Source organism: Corythoichthys intestinalis, chromosome 18 (genome assembly GCF_030265065.1).
Source record: "Corythoichthys intestinalis isolate RoL2023-P3 chromosome 18, ASM3026506v1, whole genome shotgun sequence".
Classification (NCBI taxonomy): domain Eukaryota; kingdom Metazoa; phylum Chordata; class Actinopteri; order Syngnathiformes; family Syngnathidae; genus Corythoichthys; species Corythoichthys intestinalis.
The window spans coordinates 6688663-6714659 of NC_080412.1; the positions used below are offsets into that span (position 1 = coordinate 6688663).

The following is a 25997-nucleotide window of genomic DNA, read 5'->3' on the forward strand; positions in this document are numbered from 1 at the left end:
AAAGCTCATTGATACCGTAGTCACTTCGCCGTCACCGCAATGCCGGAGCATAACTCAGGCTTAAGAAGTAGCAAAATAATCTAGATATACAACTGCATTGCCAAAAGAAACAAAAATAAATATGTTTTGTACTCTGCAACATTTAACAACAAAAAGCTGAAGAGAAAGTACAGTAACATGCTTCGAACATTTGTACATGGATTTTTTCATTTTTTTATACATCGCATATTATACATATTTATCTATATTTGTTCAGTTTTGCAACTATCACACGGAAATCCAACCATAATAATCATGGTCAATCGAACGTAACATACCCATTACCAACACGTTTTGGACACTGTTAAAATAGAACAGAAGTAAAGAAAGTCTTTGTCATTGTACAGTGTACAATGAGATTTAAAGCCAAAAGAAAATGTGCTGTTAAAATAAAAATGGAATAATATTACAATGGGTGAAATGATCATTTTCTATCAAACGTGCCTTCACGTGGTTTTGTTTACATGAATTTTTCTTAACATTTGATGCCCTTTCGTGGCGTGAGATGGATGTGATTTTGTGAAATGTCACAGAATGGCAGCAAAATCCTCAATTGAACCCCCACAGATGCAAATTTCATACTGGGATGTTTTGGAACTTGCGAGGGACATCGACAGTATATTTTAGACTGTTTGGCAAAGATTCCAGGGTAATACATCTCACTGCCAGCATTTAAGGAACAAACAGACCATCTGTTCCCAGAAGCAGTGCCAAATGAGCCCAATTTATTTACATGCATAATCTCAGGATTAAATATGCTTTCTTAATGATATTTTTTTGCAGTTAATGCTTAATGTGATTCACTCCCTTGATTTAAACCTGACAGTTGTGACATATTTAAATTAAATATCATGGATTAATTTTATCATTTGTGTAATGGTTTACATCATAATCACATATGTTAAATCAGATACTCTTCCATAAATCACTGGCTCCAAGCAGACATGCTAAACAACAGTCTTCATTTCAAGCGAGGCCTAACCTCCCGACTTTCAAAACACCCCCACAGCCCCAACAGAAATACAACATGTCGTTAATATGCCACCTCCTCTGCCCCCATTCGAAGAGGAGAGAAATGAGACGGTTTTTTTTCGGCCAGCAGCGGTTCGCCCAACTGGTCTTCGTGTGTTTTGTGGATTTGGAGAAGGCGTTCAACTGTGTCCCTCGGGGAGTCCTGTGCTCTGAGAGTTCGGTCGCCTGGAACTCCAGACTCACCGCTGTGCCAGCGATTGAGTCCGGCAACCATCACGCCAATCAAATTCCCAGGGCGGAGCAAGCCACAGCAAACAGACAGCAGAGTAGACCAATTAGCGACGGGCGGACGTGACGTTGGTAAAGCGACAAGAAACGGAGAAGTTTATTCAATATGGCTAGCGTGAGAGACAGCTGTTAATGACTTGTGTCGATATGTTCTTGGTGATTTAAAACTGATTTTACCGTGGACTGGAATATATTTTCTCGACTCCCGTTCGCCATCTGTGTTGTTGTGGAGACGACTTCCGACGCGCTAGAGTGACGTTGCTCGTTAAGAACACGTCACGCAAATAATCGAATCTGACTGCGCGGATGATTTCGTTCCTCTCGAGAGACCCATTAAGGAGCTGGGTCCCAGACGATTCTCACAGTGTTTGAAAAATACAGGGAGAACAGTCTGGCCGTGCCAGGCAAGGAGTTTGGGGTACCGAGCTCCTTGCTAAGGTCTGTTCGGTCCCTGTACGACTGGTGTCAGAGTTTGGTCCTCATTGCCGGCAGTAAGTTGCATTCGTTCCCAGCGAGTGTTGTACTCTGCCCTTTGACACCGATTCTGTTTATAACTTTTATGGACAGAATTTCTAGGCAGAACCAAAGCATTGAGGGAGTCTGGTATAGTGGCCTCAGCATTGCATCTCTGCTTTTTGCAGATTATGTGACGCTGTTGGCATAGGCCGATCTACTTTTCAGGTGAAGTAGGCAATCGCCTTAGGCCCCCAACCAGTAGGGGGGGCCCCAACCAGCTGCCCTTGCCCCAACGAGCAAGAGGTTGGGCCACTGGAGCCAGCAGCACCCACAACTATTCGTCATGTATAATTATGTCAGCATACCAAACAAACAAATAACAAAACAAAAAAGAAAGCCATTTGAATGCTGCATTTATATAATCCCCCCCCCCCCACACACGCACTACAATGGACTGTTCCACGACGAAGGACTGAGTATCAGTCGCTTAGCTTCATTTAGCACAGTTTAGCTTTGCTTAGCTCCGTTTAGCATCGCTTAGCTCCGCTTAGCTGTTTGTTAGCTTCACTTAGCTCCCCCGCGTTTTTCACGCCACTAAGCTCGCTATTTTTACAGCTCACTTGCTACTTTGCACGTCGGCTATCGTTTATTTTGAACACATGAGAGAACGTGCTCTTCATGAGAGCCAAAGTGCAGTGAGGGAGAAGTTAAGAACAGGCCGCTAATGCCTCTATTAACTTTCTTCTTCTTCACACCGAACATAAAATACATGACAGCACACCCTTTGGCGAAGCAATGCAGTACAGTTCCAATCAGTCGTACAATAACACTCAACAGCTGGTTAACAGCATTTGCTAATGAAAAAAAAATCAAATCTATTTGTGACACCACAAGCAATAACGAAGAATGTTTTTTTATAGAGTGTAAAGCTTTCGGTTAGCGGTTTAGCGAACGTACCTCCGGTGAACATTTCAAAATAAAAGCACGTCATGTTCGTCATATAAATAACGATTTCTGGAGTTAATCCCACATACAGTGCCTTGCAAAAGTATTCGGCCCCCTTGAACCTTGCAACCTTTCGCCACATTTCAGGCTTCAAACATAAAGATATAAAATTTTAATTTTTTGTCAAGAATCAACAACAAGTGGGACACAATCGTGAAGTGGAACAAAATTTATTGGATAATTTAAACTTTTTTAACAAATAAAAAACTGAAAAGTGGGGCGTGCAATATTATTCGGCCCCCTTGCGTTAATACTTTGTAGCGCCACCTTTTGCTCCAGTTACAGCTGCAAGTCACTTGGGGTATGTTTCTATCAGTTTTTCACATCAAGAGACTGACATTCTTGCCCATTCTTCCTTGCAAAACAGCTCGAGCTCAGTGAGGTTGGATGGAGAGTGTTTGTCAACAGCAGTCTTCAGCTCTTTCCACAGATTCTCGATTGGATTCAGGTCTGGACTTTGACTTGGCCATTCTAACACCTGGATACGTTTATTTTTGAACCATTCCATTGTAGATTTGGCTTTATGTTTTGGATCATTGTCCTGTTGGAAGATAAATCTCCGTCCCAGTCTCAGGTCTTGTGCAGATACCAACACGTTTTCTTCCAGAATGTTCCTGTATTTGGCTGCATCCATCTTCCCGTCAATTTTAACCATCTTCCCTGTCCCTGCTGAAGAAAAGCAGGCCCAAACCATGATGCTGCCACCACCATGTTTGACAGTGGGGATGGTGTGTTCAGGGTGATGAGCTGTGTTGCTTTTACGCCAAACATATCGTTTTGCATTGTGGCCAAAAATTTCAATTTTGGCTTCATCTGACCAGAGCACCTTCTTCCACATGTTTGGTGTGTCTCCCAGGTGGCTTGTGGCAAACTTTAAACAAGACTTTTTATGGATGTCTTTGAGAAATGGCTTTCTTCTTGCCACTCTTCCATAAAGGCCAGATTTGTGCAGTGTACGACTGATTGTTGTCCTATGGACAGACTCTCCCACCTCAGCTGTAGATCTCTGCAGTTCATCCACAGTGACCATGGGCCTCTTGGCTGCATCTCTGATCAGTTTTCTCCTTGTTTGAGAAGAAAGTTTGGAAGGACGGCCGGGTCTTGGTAGATTTGCAGTGGTCTGAGGCTCCTTCTATTTCAATATGATGGCTTGCACAGTGCTCCTTGAGATGTTTAAAGCTTGGGAAATGTTTTTGTATCCAAATCCGGCTTTAAACTTCTCCACAACAGTATCTCGGACCTGCCTGGTGTGTTCCTTGGTTTTCATAATGCTCTCTGCACTTTAAACAGAACCCTGAGACTATCACAGAGCAGGTGCATTTATACGGAGACTTGATTACACACAGGTGGATTCTATTTATCATCATCGGTCATTTAGGACAACATTGGATCATTCAGAGATCCTCACTGAACTTCTGGAGTGAGTTGGCTGCACTGAAAGTAAAGGGGCCGAATAATATTGCACTTTTCAGTTTTTTATTTGTTAAAAAAGTTTAAATTATCCAATAAATGTTGTTCCACTTCACGATTGTGTCCCACTTGTTGTTGATTCTTGACAAAAAAATTAAATTTCATATCTTTATGTTTGAAGCCTGAAATGTGGCGAAAGGTTGCAAGATTCAAGGGGGCCGAATACTTTTGCAAGGCACTGTACTTCAGAATTAATATTATATTATGTTGAGTAAATACTAAAGAATACAGATTCTACACTCAGAATAGCTTTCAAATAACACTCCTTATGACAAATATGATTGGCCATGAATAATTATTATAATTATTATACTACTGCATACTATAATAATAATGCTAGAATTTTTTTTTAAGAATTGTTTTGAATAATGTTGGAGAGGCAAAGTCAGTGTTCTGAATCTGTTTACTTTCCATTCTTTTGCATTAGTAAATGCTATCAGCATTTAACTTCATTGTTTATTTGTGATTAATGATTGTTATTTACATCAGGGGTTCCCAACCTATTCCACTAAGGCACACTGTGGGTGCAGGATTTCATTCTTACCAAACAAGATGACAACACTTTTTCCCCAATCTGGTGTTTTACAAGTGCAATCAGTTGATTGCAGTCAGGTGTGGCTTGTTTTAGCAGAAGCCTCATTGGTTCAACTGTCTCTGCTGGATCGGCTGGAACAAAAACCAGGACCCACAGTGTGCCTTGAGGACTGGGTTGAAAACCCCTGATTTACATGATTATTTCTACTTTAATAAAGAATTTAAGTGTTCCAAAATGGTTTTGTGAATTAATAAGCATAAAAAAAAAATTAATTGCTAAATTAGTCAAAAAAAGAAAATTATTAGATTAGTTGACTAATCGTAATACTAGACAGCTGACTAATCAGGAGAAAATTTGTCGTTTAGGACAGCCCTAGTGTACTGGAACATATTTTCTCGACACCCTTCTCACCTTTTTAACCCCTGACCCATGAAGAAGGCCCCTGGATATGTTTGCCTTAGGCCCAAAAGTTGCCAAGTCCACCGCTGGCTGTTGGCGTCATCAAGCCGTGATCTCAAACTCTCACTGGAGTGGTTCGCAGCAGAGTGTGAAGCGGCTGGAATGAAGATCAGCACCTCCAAATCAGAGACCATGGTTCTCAGTCGGAAAAGGGTGGCGTGCCCTCTCAGGATAGGGAATGAGATCCAGGTGGAGGAGTTCAAGCATCTTGGGGTCTTGCTCATGAGTGAGGGTAGGAAGGGAGTGGGAGATTATCAGGCGGATCGGTGCAGCGTCTGCAGTGATGCGGACCCTGTACCGGTCCGTTGTGGAAGAAGGAGCTGAGCCAAAAGACGAAGCTCTCGATTTACCAGTCGATCTACCTTCCTACCCTCACCTATGGACACAAGCTGTGAGTCGGGACCAAAAGAACAAGATCCATGAGACACACGGCCAAAATGAGTTTCCTCTGCAGGGCGTCCGTGCTGTCCTTTAGAGATAAGGTGAGAAGCTCGGTCATCCGAGAGGGGCTCCGGGCAAAGCCACTGCTCCTCCACATCAAGAGTAGCCAGATGTGGTGGCTCAGGCATCTGATTAGGATGCCTTCTTGGAGAGGTGTTTCAGGCATGTCCTACCGGCATAAGGCCCCGGGGATGACCCAGGACACACTAGAGGGACTATGTCTCTTGGCTGGTTTGGAAACGCCTTGGGATCCTGCCAGAGGAGCTGGCTGAAGTGGCAGTAGAAGAGGGAAATCTGGGCTACCCTGCTAAAGTTGCTGCTACCGCGACCCGACCCCGGACAGATAGATGACGGATGGATGGATGGAAATTAGAAGCACAACGAGAGAATTGCATAATGAGCAATGTAATGGTTAAATTATGGCAATCATGGAAGGATTTAATACTTGAAATAATAGAAATATCATCATACCAGCTTCTGGCACGGATTGTGAGCGACCTTGAGGTTCTATAATATGCTGTAACACTGACAGCTCAGTATGGGTTTTAAAGCATAATTACTAAAATGTCCTTTAAGAAGTTACAGTAAATCACTCCATCCCAAGAGAGATAAAAATTGGCACAATGTTAGTCATATTCTCCTCTCCTTCCTCTCTTGCTTTTCCCCATGTGCTTCTACAGCTCCATCTTTCACACAGTTCTCAAATTGTGTAATGCACTGAGAATTTAATTATAAGTCTCAATGATTGTAAGTCATTAAGAATTCCTAATCAATCAAATTGTGAGTCTCCTCAAATTGCTACAATGCGATGCTGACCTCAGGTGGCTCTTCATTCCCGTGAGGATCTTCTGTGCCAAATGGATTTCATTAGCATGGAGTAGAACAATACTAATGGTTGCTAAAGGCCTTGCATAATCATTGTCATGGTGATCAGGCCTCTCGGTTTTGGGATGAGAATAGGGGTGGGAATCATTTCCTGTTGCTTATCCATCACTTCCTGTTGATTTTGGGGCTTTTAAATGTCACTTTCTATAGATTTTGGGTAACAGAAGTGACCTGAGAATGTCCCCAAATGAATAGAAAGTGATTCAAAATGAACAGGACGTGATCTGTAAATGCCCCCAAAGTCAGGAAGGGGCTAGACGTTCTATCTATTTTGACCTTCAAAATGAACTGGACGTCTTGCGCCGTCAATGGCATTGACCTAACAAAGACACTACACTGGTATGAACAAGTATCTGAACCTTTTGGAATTTCTCATAATTCTGCATAAAATCGCCATCAAATGTCATCTGATCTTTGTCGAACTCACACAGATGAAAAAAAGAGTGTCTGCTTTAACTAAAACAAGCCAAACATTTATAAGTTTTCAACTTTAATGAGGATAGTATGCAAACAATGACAGAAGGGGCAGGGGGACAAGTAATTGAAACATCACGTTTAATATTACCCCCCAGGCAACAATAACTTTAACCAGACGATTCCTGTAGCTGCAGATCAGCCTGGCGCGTCGATCAGGACTAATCTTCAGTCAGATTTCTGGGATGTCTGAAATGAATTGCTGTCTTTCGGTCATGCCAAAGCATCTCAATGGGGTACAAGTCTGAACTTTGACTTGGACACTCCAGCATGTGTACTTTGTTCTTCTGAAACCATTCAGAAGTTGATTTACTTCTGTGTTTTCGATTATTGGCTTTGCAGCATCCATCCTCTTTTTAGCTTCAACTGTCTGACAGACTGCCTCAGATTTTCCTGCAAAACATCCTGATTAACTTTTGAATTCATTCTTCCATTAATGATTCTAAGTTGGTCAGGCCCTGTGTCAGCAAAACAGCCCTGAATCATGATGCTCCCTCCACCATGCTTCACGGTGGGGATGAGGTGTTGATGTTGGTGAGCTGTTCCATTTTTCCTCCACACATGATGTTGTGTGTTACTCCCAAACAATTCAACTTTGGTTTCATCAGTCCACATAATATTTTGCCAAAACGTCTGTGGGGTGTCCAAGTGGCTTTTTGCGAACAGTAAACAAGCAACAATGTTTTTTTTTTTTTTTGACAACAGTGGCTTCCTCCGTGGAGTCTTCCCATGAGCACCATTCTTGGTCATAGTTTTACATATAGTTGATGTGTGCACAGAGATATTGGACTGTGCCAGTGATTTCTGAAAGTCTTTCATAGACACTCTACGGTTCTTTTTTAACTCTCTAAGTATTCTGCGCTGAACTCTTGGTGTCATTTTTAGTGGACAGCCACTCCTTGGGAGAGAAGCAACTGTGCAAAACTTTTTCCATTTGTAGACAACAATTCTGACTGTCAACTGATGAACATCCAGACTTTTAGAGATGGTTTTGTATCCTTTCCCAACTTTATACAAATGAATAGGGTTGTTCCGATCATGTTTTTTTGCTCCCGATCCGATCTCGATCGTTTTAGTTCGAGTATCTGCCGATCCCGATATTTCCCGATCCGATTGCTTTTTTTTGCTCCCGATTCAATTCCAATCATTCCCAATAATTTTTCCCAATCATATACATTTTGGCAATGCATTAAGAAAAAAATGAATAAAACTCGGACGAATATATACATTCAACATACAGTACATAAGTACTGTATTTGTTTAATACGACAATAAATCCTCAAGATGGCATTTACATTATTAACATTCTTTCTGTGAGAGGGATCCACGGATAGAAAGACTTGTGACTTTGTATATTGTGACTAAATATTGCCATCTAGTGTATTTGTTGAGCTTTCAGTAAATGATACTGTAGCCATGCCCAAATGCATGATGGGAAGTGGAACCATGACTGTGCGTAGTGCTACCAATTGATATATCTTCTCGGCGTTGGGAAATAACATAAGGTGTTAAGAAAAAGATCAATTGCTACCTTGCTTCCCCACATTGCCTCCAATGATATTTCTAATCATAGGGAGAGGGATTGTAAGGCTTTAGCCAATTAAAAAAAGGCTCCAAAGGCTGCCAAAATTCACTCTACTCATTTTACGCTGCCTTTTATCTCTCTATATAGGTGGGACGGCGCCATTACAGATTGAGCGCGACAATGCGTGGGTGGGTGGTGCAGCGCATGAATTAATTGCTTTAAATATTTTAACGTGATACATTTTTTAAAAAATGAATTACCGCCGTTATCGGGATAAATTTGATAACCCTACCTTAAGCCTAAACAAAAGACTGGATGAGTGTAACATGCTATGTTTGTAACGTTAAATACAATTAGAAAACGATTTAATTAAAAAATATACTGTATATATATATATATATATATATATATATATATATATATATATATATATATATATATATATATATATATATATATATATATATTAAAAAAGGCATGGCCGATATTTTTTTGCCGATTGCGATACTTTGAAAATGACGTGATCTCTACAAATGAACAATCCTCGATCGCAGATCTTCAGACAGCTCTTTTGACAGAGCCATGATGCATATCAGACAATGCTTTTATCAATACATTTGTTATCAGGTGTGTATTTTATAGTGGGCAGGGCAGCTTTAAACCACCATCAGTGATTAGGCATACACCTGACTTAAAATGTTTGGTAAAAATTGGTTTCAATTGCTCATTAAGTCTCCATCGGCAGAGGAGTCACTTACTTATTTTACCCCCTTCTGTCATTGTTTGCATGCTACACTCATTGAAATATGAAAATCTATAATTTTTTGTGTGGTTTTAGTTCAGACACTGTTTTTTCATCTATGTCATTTTGACATAGATCAGATCTTATTTGATGGTTATTTGATGCAGAAATTCCAAAAGGTTCAGATACTTTTTCATACCACTGTATTCAAGCGGAAGATTTAGGTAGCAACCTGTTTTTTTCCACAATAGTGACACCTTTTTAAATTGATAAATTGATTGTTGGCGGGAGCACATCGATAACCACACCACTCGTTGAGAATGCACCTGTACTCTCCTACAAGTCTAAAATCTCATTATTTGAGTGAAGTGCAATGTACTCTGTTTAGGTCTTCGGTACCAGATTTTTAAAGAATAAATAAAAACATCTGTGTGTAGGATTAATAACTTCACAGAAAAAATGCTGAATGACTTAGAAATGAATTCATCATTGCAATGGATGTAACCATTGTAAGTGAGAGATGCAGATGCATTTAAAGAAGAAAATACTGTTTCGGGTAATGCTTACTATCATACATTTTGACATACCTGAAGATTGGCAATTTGGAAAGTGCCGTTTTCCATTAGGCTTATTCGAGCATCATTCAATAGAATCCTCTGGCCGTCTTTCTCCCATTGGATACTGGGAACAGGGTTCCCCATGATGTGGCAGTGTAACTGTGCGGTTGACCCTGGTGCATATGTAAGATTTGCTGGTCCTTGTCGGATGATGGGGGGGACGTGATCTGAGGGTTCTGTTGGGAAATTAAATGACAAAGTTGTTTAAGAGTTACAGAGTAACCTGGAAAGGAAATGTAGTCAGCAAGTTACGGAAGACAATTAGGGCCAGTGAAGGGGGAAAACGGTTGGCAGGATTCTCATTTTTAAAGAGGTTATTCTCAGAATTCTGACTTTAAAGTGAAGAGAAAAAAGTAGAGGCAAAGGCAGTCCACTTTCCTTTTACAGGTTTCTTTAATTCTCTTAAATGAGCAGAAGATGACGGCATACAATTCTGGAGCAAAAAGAAAGCGATTATGCTAAAAATTCTTAGAAAATAGAATAAAGCATTAAATTAATGAGAACAAAAAGACAGGAAAGAATTTTAGATAGTTAAATTGTAAGCCAGTCTGGCCTCACGACCCCCCAATCATTGATGGAATCAGGAGAAAAAGGCCCCTTCTCCGGGTAGTAGGACTGAGTTTATATTGTTCCTACGCAAATGAGCAAGTTCATACCAGCCTCTGAGGCCGAACCATAAAAAAATCATACATGGGAACGTGGGAAAAGACAGAGTGTAAACAATAAACTCCTGTGTCTCCTTTATGTTATCTTTGAGGAGGAGATTCCAAATGTTCCTAGAAATGAGAACATTCTAAGCCTGACACAGTAACAGAACAGCAATGAAAGAATACGTATAATTATGTTAGACTGCTGGCCAAAAATATCGGCACCCCCGCAATTCTGTCAGTTAATGCTTAGTTTCTCCCAGAAAATGATTGCATTTACAAATGCTTTGGTAGTAATATCTTCATTTATCTTGCTTGCAATGACAAAACACAAAAGAGAATGGAAAAAAAAAAATCTTCCACGGCCTAATACTTGGTAGCACAACCTTTAGAAAAAATAACTGCGAACAACCGCTTCCGGTATCCATTAATGAGTTTCTTACAATGCTCTGCTGGAATTTTAGACCATCCTTCTTCGGCCAACTGCTCCAGGTCTCTGAGATTTAAAGCGTGCCTTCTCCAAACTGCCATTTTCAGATCTCTCCACAGGTGTTCTATGGGATTCAGGTCTGGACTCATTGCTGGCCACTTTAGAAGTCTCCAGTCCTTTCTCTCAAAACATTTTCTATTGCTTTTTGAAGTGTGTTTTCGCTCATTGTCCTGCTGGAAGACCCATGACCTCTGAGGGAGATAAAGCTTTCTCATACTAGGCCCTACATTATGCTGCCAAATGTGTTGGTAGTCAGACTTCATAATGCCATGCACATTGTCAAGCAGTCCAGTGCCAGAGGCAGCAAAGCAACCCCAAAACATCAGGGAACCTCCGCCATGTTTGACTGTGTGGACAGTATTCTTTTCTTTGCAGGCTTCGTTTTTTTTTCCTGTAAACTCTATGTTGATGCCTTTTCCCAAAAGTTCTACTTTTGTCTCATCTGACCAGAGAACATTCTTCCACTGGTCAGTTTTGGCAAACTCCAGCCTGGCTTTTTTATATCCCTGGGTCAGAAGTTTCATTCAGATGCTGACGGTTAGTACGGGTTGACATTGTTGTATCCTCGGACTGCAGGAGAGCTTCAACTTGTTTGGATGTTCAGGCCATTGGAACATTCAGGTCGCTGGAGATAGTAGACTTGTAGCCTTGAGATTGCCCATGCTTCCTCACAATTTTGCTTCTCAAGTCCTCAGACAGTTCTTTGGTCTTCTTTCTTTTCTCCATGGTCAATGTGGTAAACACAATGACACAGGACAGAGGTTGAGTCAACTTTAATCCATTTTAACTGGCTGCAGGTGTGATTTAGTCATTGCCACCACCTGTTATGTGCCACAGGTAAGTAATAGGTGCTGTTTATTATACAATTTAGAGAAGCATCACATTATTTTTCAAAGGGTGCCAATACTTTTGTCCGGCCAATTTTTGGAGTTTTGTGTTTTTGGAGTTTTGAGTAAAATGATAATGATTTTTTTCCCCCAATATCTTTTGTGTTTTTTCATTGCAAGCAAAATAAATGAAGATATTACTACCAAAGCCATTTGGAATTGCTATCATTTTCTGGGAGAAATTCAGCATGATCTGACAGAATTGCAAGGGTGCCAATACATTTGGCCAGCAGTGTACATGAAATTATATTCTTTAATAGTCAGAATTGTGGTTTTTAAGAATCTGACTTTATTCAGAGATTTGAAACTCACAAGTCAGATTTCTGATGTTATTCTCAAAATTCTAACTTTGATTTCAACATTCTCATTCTAAAGTGAGCATTCTGAATTTATTCTCAGAATTCTCATTTTCAAGTAAGAATTTTGACCAATCATAATTTTTCTCTTCACTGGTCTCAAAGATATTCCATAGTAAGTGCACCTTCCAGTTGGACTATGCAAAACCATTGCATCTCCGGGTACTCTTATTTTGAAACACAATCCATTGGTCGCTACATCATTGTATGCCCAGTTCATACATGCTCAGTTGCAGATAATTTCACACACACACGTTGTAAGCAGAGTTGTCGAATAATGACTTTTTGAGCGATGGCCGATATACCAATATTCTCTAACTCTAAAAATCCAATACCGATATTAAACCGGATACAGACATATGCTGTCACGGACTTAACAAAGTATGGCTAATTGCATTTTGATGCCTCACTGGATACTTTAAAATCGATAAATGTAACAACTTTAAGGTTTTACAATAAACATTCTGTGAAAAATTAGGAAACAACTTTAACTGAAGCAATGGAAAAAGTGCCTATATTGCACCACTCTATTTATTGTTGAAATCAAAATAGAGCAAAAATCAGTTTTTTGGATGACCTTCAAGTGCCAATAAGGCACTGCCATATCACATATGGCTCCCACAGTGTTTATGGCTCAAAATAACAACAAAGGGTCACAGCTTCAGTACAGTGAATGAGGTATATAATGAGTTTATAATTCATTATTTTTCAATCATTTATTGTTCATTTAATTTTTGCACCATGAATGCAAATGGTTTGCTCACATAACAAATCCCAATCATCTTAGTTTCGATACATCAAATGGTCAATAAGCATAACTGCTGTGCAAGGCTGTGACCAGCTCTTTAACAAAGAAGGCTTCTACATTCTCTTTGAAGGCAACATGCATATTGGCCCAAAGCCAAGAATGAAAAACAGATACGGTATCATCGGCTACCCAATAATATCGGACAACTCAAAAAAATGTATTTAACTGTCAAGTTTACATAACTATTAATGCCTCGAATGTTTAGTTTTTTAAGGCCTGAATTTTGACAACAACCATTTAATAACTTTTATTGTTTTTTAATGACCCTCATAAACCCTGATTACAGTGTCTGACATTTACCAAGATACTTCTGTACTCGTTGGCTATGAGATTAATAAAAAAACATCTGATAAAAGGGATGTAAATATAGAGCTATCATTTTCTAAGAGAAACATCTGTCTGCTTGCTTGTCAGGGTGAATCAATACCTGTACATTTAAGCCTCCTTATCATCTTTAAACTGATTTTGAAATAGAGATGAAACATACTATATATTTAATCACAGGAATACACAACAATCATATCACAATCAAAAAAATAAAGTTTTGCTATTTCCTACCTCCCGAGATTAACCTATGTTAGTCTATGCTGCACTCTACTCGAAATACTGCAATCGGTTGATGATTATTCCTGGATCTTTCTAGAAAACATGTAAAGTCCGCCAAAAAGTAGAAAGGCAGGAATAAATCCCTGTATTAAGGGAAGCATATGTATATTGCAGTTGGGTTAATTGCATAGAGGCTTCACCACTTGTCCCCTTTGATTACATCAGATAACACCCCCAGCTGCCTGCTCATTTGGGGGAGGGGTATTTTAATTTGAGACAGATTTGAAGGATGCTTGAATCGCATTTAAAATCGACAGGAGATTAAGCATTTTACCTCCAGCCCTGGGGGGTGTTTAAAAAGCTAAAATTCAAATCTAACAAATAAAACAATCCAATTTAAATTTGTCACTACCTTAAATACATAATTACAGTGTTAAATTGTGAAATTGACTTCTATCTGTACTGTATTATTATTTATATATTTTACTCATTGTAAAATATGCCAGACTTAGCCAAAAGGCTAGTTGTCATCTGTCGTCTTAGGCAAGATGTACACCGGCATCCTAGAACTAGTAAAACATTTTCATTAATAACGTTCACATGACTAAAAAAACACAGTAGAAAACATTACAAAATATATTGTACAATAAAACAAATGACCAGTGCAGTACAAAATTACAAAGACAAAGAATAAAGGAGAAAACAAAACATCTCATGCAAAGAGGGGTTGGAACCTCTAAGTAGCTCAATACGATACGATTTGTGATACAAGGCAAACGATAACGATTATCTCACGATATGGCAATACAACAATTCAGGAAATCATTCTACAATATATTGATTTTTGGTGACTTGGTGACGCGACATGACTGAACAGGCCGGCGTGATCATAAGCCTTCCGACAGTAAGCTTGTGTGTGGTCATGTGACTTTGTTACGTCTGATTGGTATTGTTGTTTTGATCAACAATGACAATAGCAAAAAGATTTCATCAACTTTTTCATGATGATGACGTGACGAGATGAAAAGGTGTTTTGGGAAACTAAGATGGAATGAGATGAATGCAAGTTTTCGTGTGACGAGGCAACAACACGAAAATGCGTGAGTTTCTGTCATTATGTTGATTATGTACTTGAGTCGTGTCACTCGTGAGATGTCATGCACTACCCTCCATCCCCTATCCTCATCTTTGGGAGGTGTTCCTCTAGGATGCGCTCTATCTTGCTTATTTTGAAACACATGGTAAGCCGTGTTTCATTATCTTGGCAAAAGAGAATATACAATGTTGCTTTAGCATTTAAAGGTCTGTGCTGAGTGATTATCCGACCCTAAAGGTACTCGTAGCGTTAGCGTAGCATTCGCGTTATCGTTAGCATTTAGTGTGGCAAGCATCGTCTTAAACTCTCGGAAAACTTTTTTTTTTTTTTTTTTACATACATAAAAGTTTGTGGCTTTCAGGCAGGTTTAATGAATTGAAAATGATGTACTGTTTTCCTGTTGAGCGTGTATCATCCTCATCAAGTTGGCATTGTCCTTGTAGACTAGGAGTGGGAACCTGTTGATACATCACGATACGATATGATTTGCGATACAAAGCTTACGATAACGATGATCTCACACTATGGCGATAGAATGATTATCGATACATTGGTCAGAAATTTAAAGATAGTCTACAAAACAACTAATAAACGGAAAAACAAGCTTCTGTTGTGAATTGGAATGAGTTTACCACGAGTAGACATCCAATCCATTTGAAAGTCTATGGCCATCAGTGGCAGCCAATGCTAGGCAACGAGGTAATTTTGGAGCATTTCAGATCATTAATTTAGTGATTTTCAGTCACTTCCTGTTGATTTTGGGGCATTTTATGAGGGACTTCCTGTTTATTTTGGGTTACAGAACAGGTAGTGGCCCGGGAATCTCCCAAATAAATAGGTAATGAGTCAAACTCAACTGGAAGCAACCTTTAAATTCACTAAAATGAACAGAAATTGACCTATAAATGGACTGAAAATCAGAAAGTGACTGTGAATGCTCTGGTTTCAAATGAATGAAAGTTCGTTCGACTCTCCCAGTCTAAATGGATTGGGCGTCGAGCGCCATCAATGGCAGCCATAGAGTTAACTAAGACACTATTATAGTGGAAGATTTTGATAGCAACTTGTTGGTTCCTTTTTTTTTTTTTTTTTTTTTTTTTTTTAACATTGACACCTTTTTAAAACAGTATCTCGATTCTTGGCAGGTGCATATCGATAACCTTTTGGGATACAAAGTATCACGATATATCACCATTTCAATATTTTGTCACACCACTATTGTAGACGCTACAATATGTGCTTGTCTGTCAATGTTCATTCGAAATTGTTGGAAACTAGGGCTGTCAAAATTATCACGTTAACGGGCGGTAATTTTTTTTTTCTTCTAATTAATCACATTAAAATATTTGACGCAATTAACGCACATGCCCCGCTCAAACAGATTAAAATGACATTACAGTGTAATGTCCGCTTGTTACTTGTTTGCGCTTGGGTCAAACTGATTTTATGGGTTAGTACCATGAGTGAAGATGGTGTAATTATTGACATCAACAATGGCGAGCTACTATTTTATTTTTTGACTTAAAATTTTACAAATTGTAATAAAACAAAAACATTAAGAGGCGTTTTAATATAAAATTTCTATAACTTGTACTAACATTTATCTATTAAGAACTACAAGTCTTTCTATCCATGGATCACTTTAAGAGAATGTTAATAATGTTAATGCCATCTTGTTGATTTATTGTTATAATAAACAAGTACAGTACTTATATACCGTATGTTGAATGTATATATCCGTCTTGTGTCTTATCTTTCCATTCCAACAATAATTTACAGAAAAATATGGCATATTTTATAGATGGTTTGAATTGCTATTAATTACGATTAATTAATTTTTAAGCAGTAATTAACTCGATTAAAAATTTTAATTGTTTCACAGCCCTATTGGAAACCTTTATTTATTTATTTATTTATTTATTTATTTTTGGAATAAAATGAAAATGGAAAGGGCTGCCAAAAATTACACTGATTGGTATAATGGAGTAATGTGATTATTGTTGTGTCTTATTAGTGTCTTAAGTCTTATTAATGAACCGAGCAGAGCCACTGTGGTCATCTCTGGCAATAATAAAGCCAAATCTAATATGTACAATAAAGAGGAAAAATGTAAACTCAATAGTGGAGCTCAAAGTAGTGGAGAAGCATTTTTTTTCACTCAAGTAAAAATAATATTTTCTCGAAAAATTGCTCAAATACAGTTAACGTGTTACCACCCACTTCTATTATACAGTACATTAAACGTCACATGAACAAACCCGGTAATAAGTTAGCCGACACTCTTCTTCTCTTCCTTTCGGTTTTCCCTTCAGGGGTCACCACAGCGAATCAGTTGTCTCCATCTAAGCCTGTCCTCTGTATCCTCTGCTCTCACACCAACTACCTTCATGTCCTCATTACCTACATCCATAACTTTAACAGGTTAGTTTCCTATCTTCCTGTTATCACCAATTGATATGCAATTGACTATCAGGGCAACATTTGTCAATGGACTAGGTCCAGCTTGGACAGCTGGCTAGCGGGCTAATCGGTAGAGACCTGAAGAATAACAAGCAGTGAAACAGCAAATGTGATTTCATTACTTGTTTTATTGTCGTCATGGTTTTTGTTAGGTTGATTCATGTTTTTGCCTTAACCTGTTGTTGCCTGTTCCATGTGCGTCGAGGAATCGGCCGCCTCTCATGTCACCCACCTGTTCCTCATTGTCTCGTTACCTCCTGTCTGTCGATATAAGTGCTCAGTTTTTCTGTAGTCTTTGTCATGTCGTAAAGTAACCCCTTATGTCCGTGTCATCCATCCCCAGGTCTGCCTGTCTAGTTGCTCGAGTTTGTAAATTTGACTTTTTGTGTTTTCATATGTTACTTTTATGTCTCCAAATCATTTTGTTTGAACTTTTGGACTTTTTGGACAAACCCTAACAACCCCTGTTCTCGGAAGGTAAAACTAGGAGAAGCATATACTGTCAGAAGCAGAAGTTCTCTTGGCTTGAAATATTCATTCATTCATTTTCCATGCCCCTTTTTTTCCTCACGAGGGTCACGGAGATGCTGGAGCCTATCCCAGCTACCTATGGGCAGTAGGCTGGGGACACCCTGAACTGGTTGCCAGCCAATCTCAGGGCACAAGGAGACATACAACCATTCATGCACACATGCATACCTACGGACAATTTAGAGTGTTCAATCAGCCTACCATGCATGTTTTTGGGATGTTGAAGGAAACTAACTGTGAGGCAGACGTGCTAACCACTCAGCCACCGTGCCGCTGGCTTTGAATATGATATATTTTAAATCTGAAACTCCATAATGGATAGGATGCTAAATACGACATTTTTATCATGTAAAAGTTTGTCAATAATATGCTTATTCCTTAAGTTCATTAAGTAGTCTTCTTATTTTAGTAACTATGTAAACCTAATTGTCAGAACATTTGGAAATGGTGCACTCTGACCAAAAGAATCACTGAAAAGAAGGGATAAACGTACTGTTATAGTCCAGAGCCCCTTTTGTCCCACCAAAACATGTAAACGAAAGTGTGCGCATGTGCGTGTCTGTGTGTGTGTGTGTTTGTAACTCACCGCTTTCCACCTCTAACAGAGCTTTTGTAAGTATGCTTCCCGCAACGCTGATGGCCTGGCAAATGTAGTAGCCAGAGTCCTCGACATGGACGTCGATAATGGTTAGCTCTCCATTAAGCGACACAAAAAAGCGGCCTTGTTGTGTTTGTTCCTGAATAGGAAACAGCAGGATCTGCAGAAGAGAAAAAAAGCCCCAAAAAACAAACAGAAAAAACATGTACATTAACTTCAGATATGCTTGTAGCTGACTGAATGACAAATGTTGAATGTGTCTCCATTGGTTTCTGTTTTTGTTCATTTGTGGTTTGAGTGAAAGCTAACATTTTTGTTGTTGCAGTATCTGAACAGAGGTATTTGTCAATTATTCTTCTATACAGCTACTTCTGTAGTAAATTGTCTCCACAGAGATGTGCTATTTGTAAACACCTGTTAAGGTGTGGGGGTGTTGGAATTGTTGTGCATACAATTAACATTTATGCTTTCCTTAGTATAGTTAGTTACCAGATAGGATAACCTCTGTCTAGTTAGCCTTTCCTTAGTTCTGGGCCATGTGGCTCCCATGTAGTCTATGTATTCTATTCAAGTTCTATGATGCTTTCCTGACCCAACCCATCCTATTGTTTGCCCCTGAATAAAGAAGGCTGCTATCACAGCAGCTGGGGGAAGCAGCTACCAACCTCCACAAAAGCTACATCGACTTCCTGCGTGTCCTTTTTAGCCAAGCTAGGTGTACATAAACCTAGCTTCAAATCTAACAGGGGGCCACCCTCCATTCTATTGGCCAGGTAAAAGAAAGAAAGCAAGTTCTCAGGGGTATGTAAACAAAGTTTGAGTGGGGGCTCCTCACCTCACCTAGGGATGATACAGCAGTTTGATTAGGGTTTATTAGGAGAAACATGATTTCTGTGCGACTAAAGCCTCCGCTTCTCCAAACGGGAACGATCGTTTACAATCTTTTCATTTCTACATCACCTCCCCTTGGTGACCGGCCGGAGAGTCTCCAAGAAACCCAAACAGGCTCCAGAAAAGACATGACTGTTAGGGCCTCCGCCCCTTCTTCCTGAGGCCTGTTTGTCTGCACCAGGATCTTCTCCTTCTCGTGCTCCCTAACAACAACACTGTAACTTTTCGCAGTCTTCTGAATACACCATTGACTAGCAACTTGATTTTTGTACTAGTACAGTATTAACCTGTTGAATGTCAGGGTAAGGAATGCTGAAAACAGTTGACAATGTTTCCAAAATCAGTAACCACAAACGAAAAATAACAATAAAGAAGGAAAAATATCAATTTAAGGTAAAACATTAGGCGTTCTTTTATCTCAGGCTGCCAACTAAAAGGTAATAAGGCAAATTTATTGATATAGCTCTTAATCACAAACACTCTGAAAGAGCTTCCCAGGTCCACAATTGTAAGAAAACCATCAATACTGTCCCCCACCCCACCCAATTGATCAAGGAAAAACTCAATAACCACAAGGGGAAAAGCCCAAGAAACCTTGTGAAGGGACCACATACAGTGGGATCACTTACACATGATGACCAGATTGCACTGGATGAAGAGTCATCCATTGTTCTTCTGCTGTGTCTCGGCATGCAATGTTTTTTTCTCCGCTCACCCAAAACATATTCAACATTGTATATCGTCGACAATCAAAACATCCTTAAAGAAGTAATGTCACCTAATTTCATAACATGCCAAATAGGGTCACAATTAAAGTAATTAAACATTGTCCAACAAATAAAGCATGAAAAAATAATTTTTATGTTGTATATTTGACAAAATAATTGCCTTTACGAAGCCTGAAAGGGGACGAACCCGGAAGTGATACAACACACAGGGAACAGCGCTGGCAGCGCCATACATACGGCCGCCATACAAAGCCCTTCAAAGAATGATTCAAACAGCAATATAAGCGATAGATCGAGCGCAAGGGAGGAGATCCAAGTTTTTGAAGAGTTGGAGGAAGAAGAGGAGGTTGGAATTTTATGTTGGACCTAACATAATAGCCAGACGCTAATCAGGATGCAAACAATGTGCCTAGACTACCTGACATGGAATGTATACAAGACCCATCGAGATTACAAGATTGGTAAGATATAGGCTGTTATTATTTTCATGATTTGAAGATGCAGGCATTTGCACATAAGTTTATGTTTTTGTATATCTGATGACATTATAAAATAATAATCAGACTTCATGTTCATTTAGGAAGATCCGGCAGCTCTCGGGCATATAAAATAATAATATAAAAACGTTGGGGGGAAAGAGGGAGATGAGTCGTTGATGTCTTTCTCCACTTTATTGTGGCAACAATAAGAAAACAAAATAATAGCGGACTGCCGCCACATTCGACCGTGAAGTTTTGCTTCTCGCTGATCTCCTCCTCGCCTCCTACTACTCCAGCGTCTCTTAAACGGATCGTGCATAGTGTCTTGTTATGAGCTTTTTGTTTACAAATGTATCGAACACATGACATGCTGACAACTTTGTTTCTTTATTAACACATGGAGCTAACAGTACAACACAGCTCGGGCTCTCAGGAGAGAAGTGGCGTCTAATGGCGTGAGGAAATGTAGTTTTTTCACACAAGCGAACAGATTACAAAGCACCACTTCAGTGTTGTCCCGAGAATACATTTCCCATGATTCACTGCGTGTCCTGCGCGCTCGCTGATTCGCAGCCAGACATTAAAAGCAACACGCTTGTTGGGGTCCCCTGTCAGCGGCTCTCGTACAGTAAAACACAAACTAGAAGGCTATCAAGCGATCACCGTGAAAGAAACGCCGAACTGTACAAATACAATGCAATGCTTGAAGCATGAAGTTGGAAATACATAATACAAATACAAATAAATGTGCACAAACTCACCGGCGGTGTGTGTCTCTTACGGCAACGTGACCGTGAATTACCGCGACGCAGACCAGCTTATATGCACATCCACACCCCTTTCCCGTTTGACAGTGGATTAACCCTTTCGGACAAAATCGTAGATGACGCCCAATTTAAACACGCTTAACCTAGCGAACGCAACAACAACTATGATCGGGGATTGCGACGAGTTAACTTTCGGCTAACTTCGTTAGCTTATACTATTCATTCCACAACAGTTGGCAGCTCTGCTTTGACAAAGTCATCAGTCATCTATCCAAAAATCACACTTACTTTTTGGCAAATCCTTGATCATATGCAGACCGGTTAAGGAAGCAGGCATCTTCGAAGTGTTTGCAGCAGAGAACACTACTCGATGATGGCGTGAAATGCATTCGCTTCGTGCGAACGAAAGATGTCCATTTACGTGCTCTGCTATCCTTTGGCCACTCATACAACTTTTCGTTTGAGTGAGAATAAAACATCGCCACACACCGCCGTGGTATCTTACCGAGAAGCAATGCAACAAACAATACTGTTCTATGGCGGACTTCCCTCGCACTATCCTGTGTGACGTAATTTCTGAAGATTGCCGAAGAAAAGCATTTTCGTTGTCAAGGGCGTTGCTATGGGTTAAACAAAGAATCTGGAAGGGTTGCATTAAAAAAAATAACGAAAATATGCTTACAACTGTTTAGCCATTGATATTATTCAAAAATATGGTTGGCCAACCTTACTTCACATTACTGCTTTAAGTTTAGGGTGACCATATTTCACTTCCAAAAAAGAGGACACTCGGCCCGGCCTCGAGATAGTTGAATTTTACTCAAAGTTCATTCAAAGATGCATATATCACTTTAATTTGTTTAAAGTGTGCCTCCTCCGTATGGACAGAAAAATTCAGTTTTATTAAAAAAAAAAAAAAATTGACATATAGTATATATTATATCCCATATGGAAATAAGTTTTCACTCAACAGGCTTTATTCTTACTAAAACATAATCAAACAATAAAAACGCAAAACACAAAACAAAAAACAGAAAACAAATGCAATAATGACAAAAAAAAAATCTCATTCAATGTTCAAGATTGCACGCAAACAATAACCAAAATAACCTGACAAACTATTCAACCAGCATGTTTCCAAACGCAGCAGTTCAAAACTACGTTTCCCATAATGCCTAGCGCGGCTTAGCTCACTGATAGCTACCCTATTAGCGAGAACCGGGAGACGGAGCAAAATCAAACTTTGCTATAAAAGTTTACAATCATCGGCGGCGCAACGATGTGACACCAAACGGGATTTTACAGATCACACCAGTATAAAGCTCCAACAGAAGTCAAAAGTTGCCATTATATACATTTTTATCTTAAAAAAAAACTCTTAACAACTGGGAGGGTGCTCCTACTTAGAATATAATACCAACATTCAACCAAATAAATGAACGCAGGACAATTAATACAAGACTAATACAACATACTGCATCTCTTTGTACACGTATAACCCAATATAAAACAGAAGACACATGGGTGACATTAACAGGAGATAAACTTACAGAAAGGTGTATGGAGCACTATAAACGTCTTTTAGAACTACTCCTTATTGTAGTCTGTAACTGCCTGTTCACTTGCCAAATCGTCAACCCAGTAGATGGTGTTAATGCCCCATAATACAACGGGTTAACTGAACTCTTCTCCCGCACCTACTAGTAGGAGCCACGTCAACGCAGGCAAGCGCTGCCCCCCAGCGGCCGGAGGGATTCTCTTCAAATTGGTCCCGCGAAAAATCATAAAAAGCGGACATTTTCATGAATTTATAAAACCCGGCCGGATGACGAAGACACGACATGAAAGGTGGACATGTCCAGGCAAAAGAGGACGTAGGTCTCCTGATTAGGGGTGTAACGGTAAATACTAAGGTTGCAACAACTAGTCAATTTAAATCAATTAATAATTTAGTTGCCTACGAATTTGATAACCGGTTTTTGCCGGCAGCTATGAGGAGTCCCTGTTTGGGTCCTTGTTTGCGTGTAATTTGAGGTTGCACGCATGCGCCAGTGGTTAGCGTAAGAGAGAGAAAGTTCACTGCTACACTCAGGTTGGATTGCTGAATCAATAAGACTGTATTACGACGTGTCCAGAGTTAGATTGTCTTTTGTGTTGTTAGATCCAGTGTGCCTCAGTTAGATGTGGGTAAATGAAGAAAATCCTTCACATTGTTCCGTTCCCCCATTTTCTGTAGCGTAGCCGTTCCACATAAAATTTCTGCGCATCTTCCTCACTGATATTTTGTCACGTTACACCTCATGCGATCTCAACCTTCCTACGCCGAAATGGAACCATGAATCACGCTACAAGCACCCACACTCTCTCATCAAGTCTTTCAGTGAATTCCAACATGTTCCATAGCTGATCACACACTTGTGCAAACCCACACGTTTGTCGATGTGCAAGCCTATGCAGACTCACACTCTGATACTGAATAAAAGCCAGAGTGGGGAAAATGATTGAACGGGCAGTATGCATAAGTGTGTGGGTGAGAGTCATGCTGGTGCTAATCCACACACAGCACATACAGTGGGGCAAAGAAGTATTTAGTCAACCACTAATTGTGCAAGTTCTCCCACTTGAAAATATTAGAGAGGCCTGTAATTGTCAACATGGTTAAACCTCAACCCTGAGAGACAGAATGTGGAGAAAAAAACAGAAAATCCCATTGTTTGATTTTTAAATAATTTATTTGCAAATCATGGTGGAAAAGAAGTATTTGGTCAACAACAAAAGTTCATCTCAATACTTTTTTATGTACCCTTTGTTGGAAATAAGGGAGGCCAAACGTTTTCTCTAACTCTTCACAAGCTTTTCACACACTGTTGCTGGTATTTTGGCCCATTCCTCCATGCATATCTCCTTTAGAGCAGTGATGTTTTGGGGCTGTCGTTGGGCAACACTGACTTTCAACTCCCTCCGCAGATTTTCTATGGGGTTGAGACCTGGAGACTGGCTAGGTCACTCCAGGACCTTGAAATGCTTCCTACGAAGCCACTCCTTTGTTGCCCTGGCTGTGTGTTTGGGATCATTGTCATGCTGAAAGACCCAGCCATGTCTCATCTTCAATACCCTTGCTGATGGAAGGAGATTTTCACTCAAAATCTCTCGATACATGGCCCCATTCATTCTTTCCTTTACACAGATCAGTCATCCTGGTCCCTTTGCAGAAAAACCGCCCCAAAGCATGATGTTTCCACCCCCATGCTTCACAGTGGGTATGGTGCAATTCAGTATTCTTTTTCCTCCAAACAAGAGAACCTGTGTTTCTACCAAAAAGTTCTGTTTTGGTTTCATCTGACAATAACACATTCTCCCAGTCCTCTTCTGGATCATCCAAATGCTCTCTACCGAATGGCAGACGGGCCTGGACGTGTACTTGTAGTGCCGTGTAGTGCAGGATTTAAGTCCCTGGCGGGGCATTGTGTTACTGATGTAGCCTTTGTTACTGTGGTCCCAGCTCTTTGTAGGTCATTCACTAGGTCCCCCCGTGTGGTTCTGGGATTTATGCTCCCCGTTCTTGTTATCATTTTGACACCACGAGGTCAGGAGGGAGTTGAAAGTCCGTGTTGCCCAACGACAGCCCCAAAACATCACTGCTATAGAGGAGATCTGCATGGAAGAATGGGCCAAAATACCAGCAACAGTGTGTGAAAAGCTTGTGAAGTTTTACAGAAAACGTTTGGCCTCCGTTATTGCCAACAAAGGGTACATAACAAAGTATTGAGATGAACTTTTGGTATAGACCAAATATTTATTTTCCAATATGATTTTCACAAATAAATTATTTTAAAATCAAACAATGTGATTTTCTGTTTTTTTCCCACATTCTGTCTCTCATGGTTGAGGTTTACCCATGTTGACAATTACAGGCCTCTCTTATCTTTTCAAGTAAGAAAACTTGCACAATTGGTGGTTGACTAAATACTTATTTGCCCCACTGTATGCTGCTGGCCAAAAGTATTGGCACCTCTGCAATTATGTCAGAAAATGCTCAATTTCTCCCAGAAAATGATTGCAATTGCATATGCTTTGGTGGTAATTTCGTCACTTATTTTGCTTGCAATAAAAAAACAAAAACAAAAAACAAAAGAGAATTAAAAAAAAAAAAGTTAAATCATTATCAGTTTACACAAAACTCCAAAAATGGGCCTGACAAAAGTATTGGCACCCTCAGCCTAATACTTGGTCGCACAACCTTTAGACAAAATAACTGCGAATAACCACTTCCAGTATCCATCATTGAGTTTCTTACAATGCTCTGCTGGAATTTTAGACCATTCTTTGGCCAACTGCTCCAGGTCTCTTATATTTGAAGGGTGCCTTCTCTAAACTGCCATTTTCAGATCTCTCCACAAGTGTTCTATTGGATTCAGGTCTGGACTCATGGCTGTCCACTTTACAAGTCTCCAGTACTTTCTCTCAAATCATTTTGTAGTGCATTTTGAAGTGTGTTTTGGGTCATTGTCCTTCTGGAAGACCCATGACCTCTGAGGGAGACCCAGCTTTCTCACACTGGGCCCTACATTATGCTGCAAAATTTGTTCGTAGTCTTCAGACTTCATAATGCCATGCACACGGTCAAGCAGTCCAGTGCCAGAAGAAGCATAGCAACCCCAAAACATCAGGGAGCCTCGTTTTTTCCCTGTAAACTCTATGTTGATGCCTTTTCCCAAAAAGCTCTACTTTTGTCTCATCTGACCAGAGAACATTCTTCCAAAACGTTTTTGGCTTTCTTAGGTAAGTTTTGGCAAACTCCAGCC

General features: G+C 39.8%; 1 protein-coding gene across 2 annotated transcripts in view; it reads right to left on the minus strand.

Annotated features, from left to right (window-relative positions):
* Positions 1-25997, minus strand: part of robo3 (roundabout, axon guidance receptor, homolog 3 (Drosophila)) — a 205744-nt gene that overhangs the window by 72241 nt on the left and 107506 nt on the right. For both annotated transcript variants that reach the window (XM_057820223.1, XM_057820222.1), the window contains exons 8-9: positions 18316-18487; positions 9879-10084 (exon numbers count right to left, since the gene is read on the minus strand). In XM_057820223.1, coding sequence (XP_057676206.1) covers positions 9879-10084; positions 18316-18487 — 378 coding nt within the window. The remainder of the gene's footprint in view (positions 1-9878; positions 10085-18315; positions 18488-25997) is intronic.